Source organism: Puntigrus tetrazona, chromosome 15 (assembly GCF_018831695.1).
Source record: "Puntigrus tetrazona isolate hp1 chromosome 15, ASM1883169v1, whole genome shotgun sequence".
NCBI classification, from domain to species: Eukaryota; Metazoa; Chordata; class Actinopteri; order Cypriniformes; family Cyprinidae; genus Puntigrus; species Puntigrus tetrazona.
In genome coordinates this window covers 19,215,927-19,223,022 of record NC_056713.1, presented here as the reverse complement: position 1 = coordinate 19,223,022, position 7,096 = coordinate 19,215,927, and the positions used below count along the sequence as shown (strand labels likewise).

The 7,096-nt window shown below is 34.3% G+C and overlaps 2 protein-coding genes across 2 annotated transcripts in view; both read left to right on the top strand.

Annotated features, from left to right (window-relative positions):
• Nucleotides 1-2,843, top strand: part of mffa (mitochondrial fission factor a) — a 9,837-nt gene extending 6,994 nt beyond the window's left edge. The window contains 4 exon segments of the mRNA XM_043258161.1: nucleotides 1,144-1,170; nucleotides 1,172-1,198; nucleotides 1,318-1,402; nucleotides 1,968-2,843. Coding sequence (XP_043114096.1) covers nucleotides 1,144-1,170; nucleotides 1,172-1,198; nucleotides 1,318-1,402; nucleotides 1,968-2,099 — 271 coding nt within the window. The 3' untranslated portion in view covers nucleotides 2,100-2,843.
• A 513-nt stretch (nucleotides 2,844-3,356) lies between these two features.
• mrpl44 (mitochondrial ribosomal protein L44) lies at nucleotides 3,357-6,839 on the top strand. Its single transcript, XM_043258160.1, has 5 exons — nucleotides 3,357-3,673; nucleotides 4,923-5,145; nucleotides 5,224-5,469; nucleotides 5,876-6,054; nucleotides 6,446-6,839. The coding sequence occupies exons 1-5, from the start codon at nucleotides 3,501-3,503 to the stop codon at nucleotides 6,621-6,623; spliced, it is 999 nt and encodes a 332-aa protein (XP_043114095.1). The 5' UTR covers nucleotides 3,357-3,500; the 3' UTR covers nucleotides 6,624-6,839.
• Nucleotides 6,840-7,096: the final 257 nt, after the last annotated feature.

Here is a 7,096-nt window from a genome sequence, read left to right as displayed (position 1 = left end):
GGTTTAATGTTTAGCATGAGTAGAAATGCGCACAAGATTTTATTTCATTCTCTTTATTTCTTTCTGTTTTCCCCTAAACTTTTAGGTTTCATTTAAAATTACACAAGCAGTTTGTGGCATTGTTGTACAGTTTATAAAGAAATGTTTGTGTTCTTTTCAAGTTTAATAATTTGTGGCATGATTGCCACTAAAAATATATTTTTAATCTCTGTTTTTGTAAATGAAGAAAAAATCACAGCTGTATTTTTGATTACACAAGACGTTATTTAATGCTATTAATTTTACTACTGTATTATTACCTAAAATGTACACAGTGTATGTGTATTCTATATATTTATTATGTTTATATACATGCATATATGTATTTAAAAGTTATATATTAAAAATTTAAAAAAATTATATATTAAATATATTTATTTGTAATATAAATTATATGGGTATAAATATAGATGTCAATATTTTTTAAATATATTCTGTATGTGTATTAATTTATATATACATAATAAATATACACAGAACACCAGCAAATATTATGCCAACAGAAACTTTTATTTTGTATGCAGTTTATCCTTTAACAGCACTAGATGTAATTAATTTTGCAAATGTAATTTGATCAGAATTTCTTGCAACCATTACTTCAGAAATTATTTTAATATACTAATTTGCTGCTAAAGAAACATTTTGTATTAGCATTGTTTAAAACGATATAATGCCACAAATGTTGTGAGTTGATACAACCTTAAATTGAGTACAGAACTTTCTTTGAATTTTGGTTTCTGTGAATACCTGCACAGTTAGGTATTCATGAGCTCATTTCCTGTGCCCCGTGACCTGCCTGGCTTCTCGTTAGTGGCTTTCAGAATGGCATTAACTTGAGTTCCACTGACAGGCACCAAACTCAACTGTAGGTTTGTCTAAAACCACTGTGTGAAAATGAGACTAAAATTAGTATTTTTGTGTTTACATCTGTGCAGTTGGCTGGTTTACCATAAAATCATAATTTCTTTTGCAAGGTTTATTTAATTATAAAATGTTGACATGTTACATACTAGTTGAGGTGCATGTTATTAAAGTTGTCTGTCTGTCTGTCTATGTCTTCTTTTGTCCTTTCCCTCTCTCACTTTCTCCATATCCGCTTCTCAGCAAGCCATCTCTTAGAGGGGGTTCAACCTCTCTCTAACCCTCAGCATGACAACAGGTAACTTCCTCTCATCTCTTCCCTCTCATCTGCTTTTTTTTTCTCTCTCGATTTGTTTTTCTCTCTGACCCCTAAATACAGTCTCAGTGTCTCATGGAATGAAATCATGTTTCTGACAGGCATGCCCTGGCCACGCTGGACTCGACTCTGGAGGCAGGAGCAGACGACATGGCCGTTGTGGATGCCACTTCTCTACGTAGACAGGTATTATTCTGATCTTTATTACTGTAAAGGGTTTATGCATGTAAAAGAAGACTACAACAAATTAAAAGACACATTTATATTTACACCATCTTTCAAAAAAAAAAAAATTATCTTAGGCTCAGCAATGTTTTTTGATTAAAAAAAAAAAAATGCAAAAACATTCCTGTGATGACAAAGTTGAATTTTCAGCATTGTTACTCCAGAGTCACGTGATCCTTCAGAAATCATTTTAAATGCTGATTTGTTGCCTTTAAGAAAAAAAATTATATTATCAATATTAAAAACAGTTGTGTTGATGAATATTTTTGTGGAAACATTGATGCATTTTATTTTCAGGATTCACAGATTAACAGAAAATTTTTAAAATATAATTATTTATATTTATAATTATTTAATTTTACATGTTTTCACTCATACTTTTGATCAATTTAATGCATCCTCGCTAAATGAATGTATGCAGTTCTTTCAGAAAAATACTACTGACCCCAAATTTTTTAAACGGTAGTTATTACGCAGTACTTGGCGTGAGGGTTTTATTAATTTCTTTGATTTTGCTTTCTCACAGATTGTCAAGCTGAACCGACGTTTGCAGCTTTTGGAGGAGGAGAACAAAGAGAGAGTCAAGCGAGAAATGGTCATGTATTCCATCACTGTAGCTTTCTGGCTTATCAACAGCTGGGTTTGGTTCCGTCGCTGAAGCTACATGGACTCAATGTGGGAGGGGCCAAAATCAAAACTCCGCCCCTCTGTTCTACGTGTCAAACTTTAGCTGTGTTTTTTAATGGCTAAAATGTTTTATTTTCTTCACAGTAAGAGCTGTAAAGTCAGAGTTAGCTTTTGTGTTGTTGTTTGGATCTGTCTGGTTTCATTTTATTATTATAAATATGTATTTATACTTTTTTTGTATTATTTGTACAACTGTACAATTGTTCCTTTTCTTGGTTTTGTACATTTTTTAATTAATTTTCTTTTCTTTTCTTTTTTTCTTTTTTTTTGCGTAAATCAAGCATGAACCAGATGTATATATTACTTCACATGTCTTTAAGCTTTGGGTGTAATCATTTATTTTTCCATAGGTTTACAATATAAATTAGTACAATATAATGTCAACTTTTACAAAGACCAATGGAGTGGAATGCACTGATGTGGCATAGTCAAACGAAAAACATATAATATTAAAAAATAAGAATATTTACATACTGTTGTAATTTTAGGTACATTATGTACATCTGTATGTTACTTGCAACCATACTTGTTAAGTGTGAGTTTAGTCCTGGTCATTATTTATGTACATTATTGTAATATGCTGATGTTGGTATTTCTGCTTGTTTTCTGCAGGATATTACTGAAATGATACACATTCAGATTTCCTCTCACAGAGCCATGAACATTGTATTACAAACGCTTTTATTTGAATAAATTACAACAGTAGTGAGCCGCACTCCATCTTGTCTGCTTTTAATCTTCTAGTTTTGCTAATTAATTTTTTAATATACGCTATCATTTTTGGCCTTGAGCATGATGTATTTAAAAACAAATAGGCTGGAAAATATGTACTTATTAGTGTTATGTTAGTATTTATTTTTATACTATTATTGTATTTAGTAAAAAAATGGAAAAACTTTTTAAATTTGATTTTGTTCTGTTTTTTTTTTTCATTTAGATTTATTTCAGTGTATTTATCTAACTGTAGTATCTTAACTTATTTAGCTAAACTTGGGTTTATTCAGCTTACCCTTATATCAGTTAGTTGACAAGGCTGTGTTTTTGTCTAATATTAATAAAATATCTAATAGTTAAATATATTTTATTATAAAACATTTACAACTAAAATAAATAAAAAATAATAGTAAAATAGATTTTAGTTTTATTTGTTAATTTTTATTTAAGTACCATGGTCATCCATACTTTTTTTTATTTTACTAATCAGTAATTGCAATATTTATGGTTATTAAAAATAAATGTATTACACAACTTTGGGTAACTTTGACAAACAGGAAAACTTGGTGCTCCGGACACGTGGTGGCGCTGTGGACAGTTTCCCTTCCGTTCTCCGGCGCTCTTTCGCGGACCGCTTCAGCGTCAGGTCGCGGCTGTCATGGCGGCGTGCAGGGCGCTCGTGAGTCGCGCTGTGTTACCTCTGCATTTGCATCATGCTTCCAGAGGAGTGATGCTCACACATGTCAGAGAGAAGAAGAGATGGATGAAGGCTTATACGCTCATCATGGAGAGGAAGAGAAAAATGGAGGGGCCTCCACCTCCAAAGCCACGGTCAGTAGAACATCTCAAGGCCATGTATGAGACTCTCCGACTGTGTCTCAAATCATAGTGCGCTGCCTACCTTCTTATTATATTTCAGCGTCGTAAGAGTTTTAGGGTATGTGTCTAATTCCAACAAAATGCTGTCTAGGTAGGCAACATACTAGGCTTTGAATAACAGCTAGTAAATGTCACTATAAACGCATTATGTTATTGATCTGTGTACGGATTAATGAGATTGTTGGTGATATTTTGTGTTTTTTTTGTACTCTTTGTTTGTAGTGTTTCCACAAAACGCGCAAAAGAACAGTGATGTAATTTTTTGATTATACATTTTAAAATGTACAAGAAAAGTGAATTATGTTTATTTGAAATTTGTATTATAATGCAAACAGGTTTTTTTTGTAAGGGGTAGGTTAACAAAAATATTGTTTGGTCATAATTTTTATTATTATTTTTAGGGGTTGGGATCTCGATCAAATGTCAATCCATATGTATATACTGTACATATAAGGGAATAAAAATCTTTTGTTGAGTGCACCCTTTTAAACTTGAGTATCATTAAAAATAATGTTATAAACTTTTTAATTTCCCATTTAAAAAAACCTAGTGTTTAAATATTTATGCAATTGCAAAACTTAAAAGTAAGTAAGAAGGTATGACCTGCAAGATTTTGCGGAGGAACTAGTAGATGCATGTGTATTTATTAAAGAGTCACAAAAATTACAAAAAAATAAAATTTTCCAAGCACAAAATTACTCTAATCTAGCTCTTTGCATTATAATTTAAAACACTTACCTCTATTTTAACCTTAAATACTACACTAATTGCAATATAGCTAATCATAATATTAGGAAAAGAAATAATTTAAGTGGTCATTAATTGAGCATAACTATTGTACAAATAGAATTCAGGGCCAAAAAATAAATAAATAAATAAATATGTATGTATGTGTGTGTGTGTGTGTGTGTGTGTGTGTGTGTGTGTGTGTGTGTGTGTGTGTGTAACTGAAAATATAGAACATTGCCTTTCCCATCACTAAAATAAAACCATAGTATAATTTTAGTCAACGCAACAAGATCAAAGAACTTAAACTTAAACAGTCTGAAAGCTGAGATTTTGTGTCATATCACAAACAGGGTTGCAATTTTGGCGTGGGATTTACATGGTCAGCGTGACACAAAGCCTAAAAGCGTGTGTCTCGCACCAAATGCGTGGTTTATTTGTAACCCCTTTAACCCTGTTTGTTTCTTCCGGTCAGCTCCCGGCAGCCAAACTTTGATTATCACGCTGAAGTGGAGGCCTTCGGTGCCCGACTGCAGGAGAGTTTCTCTCTGGAGCTTCTGAAGACGGCGTTTGTGAACGCGTGTTACCTGCGGTCTGAGGAGGAGAGGAGGCGAGCACTGGGCCTTGATTTGGAGACGACCGCCCTTAACCTGCAAGACAATAGCGAGCTGTGCGTGCGCGGACAAAGGTTTACAAAGGTGGAAACTCTTATACTCTACTATACAAATAATTTACTATATACAGATATTCACACCCTCTCCTCTTGTTTTGTCCAGGGTTTCCTCAGTGACTGGTGCAGGGGAAGCTTTCCCAACTTGCCTGACGAAGGTGTGGCTGACATCGTAGGCCACCTGACAGGGTCAGAGGTCATGTGTCACGTCGCACGGAACCTTGCAGTGGAGGATTTGACGATGAGTGCAGAGTTTCCTGTTCCCGATGAAACCCTGCAAGGAACGTTCTTCGCTGTGATTGGTGCTCTGGAGCAGAGCAGTGGGCCTGTGAGAGCCGGACTTTTCATTAGAGTAAGACGAGATGGTTTTTTTACTTTTAATTAAATCATGCTTTTGTTTTTACATTTCTGTATATCTGTACGTTCTCTATGTTTCTGTGTGTGTGAAACAATTGAACATTAATAAAAAAAATACAATTTCTAATTATATAATTACAGAATCGTATTTGTTATTGTATATTTTATATATATATATATATATATATATATATTAGTAGATATCTATTAGTAGATATAGTAGTCTTTTTATTTATCTTTTTAATATAATATTTTAGTGTGCGTGTGAGATTAATTTTAAACATTAAATTTCTAATCATATATAATTATAGAAGTTGCATATTTTATTTGATATTGTAATTGTTACATATTACAAACCCTAATCTTTGTGCACTCGTTGATCCATCTGTGCGATTTTGCAGGATTTCCTGGTGACCCAGCTGATAGGGAAAGATCTGTTTGACTTGTGGAAAGTGGTTGATCCCATGGGGCTGCTGGTTAAAGAACTGACCCGTAAAGGTACAGCTCTACCTGAGCCCCGTCTCATCCGGTCTGCCGGCGCCAGTACTGTCCTTCCTCTCTATTTCGTCGGGCTTTACAGGTATGACACAAGAGTTGATAAGCTGCATGATTTATAAAGCATTGTGTAATGTCACGCTGCTGTTTATATAACCCTTATTGATATATTTATTTATACACACACACACACACACACACACACACACACACACACACACACATATATATATATATATATATATATATATATATATATATATATATATATATATTTTTTTTTGTTTTTTTTTTGTTAAACCTCTACTTGATGAATCCGAAGTGTCATTACAAGGACAAATCAGATTTATTCTGGTCTTTACTCCAGGAAACAATTTCAGAGAGACTGCTATGGCAAATAATCAATACCCTTCCTTAATTTAGTCTTTCGATTGATTTTTAAAATGCTAAAAAAAAAATTTTTTTGTGTGTGTCAGTGACCGTAAGCTGCTGGCTCAGGGTCCAGGCGAGACTGTTCTGGCAGCAGAAGAGGAGGCAGCTCGCGTGGCTCTGAGGAAACTCTACGGCTTCACTGAGAACCGCAGGCCGTGGGACTTCACTGCCCCCCGCGAGCAGCTCCAGAGGCCCAGCGCACAGGCTATTACCAGCGGATAATGTATCGTACTGTGGCTTGAAGAGCTGATTCCAGTGGGACACTTTCAAAATATGTACATTCATCATCGTCTGCTTATGTTGGGTGAACCTCGATTTCATTTGCTGAAATGTGTCTGTCGGGTCACTGGAGTCCAGTTTAATATCCCAGAAAAACTGAAACTCTTGATGTAATACCACATACTAGGATAATTAAAAGCATCATATACGGCTACCTTATAAGCATCTGTTCTGCAGGTGCGCATTCTTTCGTCCGTTGCTGCATATTATTGATTTATATAAATGGTAAGCTTCTTATAAACGTTGTGAACAAAATGTTCCATTTGAAGGGTCCCCCTGGATAGTACTTTTTGTGTTGTCATGGATACTGGTTTTGCTCAGCGGTCCTATGTTGGTCACCATAAAGAAGTTTGATTCAGTCGGTCAGCACAAGTGATGATTAGGAATGCAGATGATTTAACAACAGAAGGGCAGTT

Bases quoted from the DNA above. Each gene is read 5' to 3' on its own strand.
- mrpl44 (XM_043258160.1), top strand. From the start codon at position 3,501: ATGGCGGCGTGCAGGGCGCTCGTGAGTCGCGCTGTGTTACCTCTGCAT. The intron at 3,674-4,922 runs GTCAGTAGAACA...TCTTCCGGTCAG, and splicing joins CCTCCACCTCCAAAGCCACG to CTCCCGGCAGCCAAACTTTG. The intron at 5,146-5,223 runs GTGGAAACTCTT...TGTTTTGTCCAG, and splicing joins GCGGACAAAGGTTTACAAAG to GGTTTCCTCAGTGACTGGTG.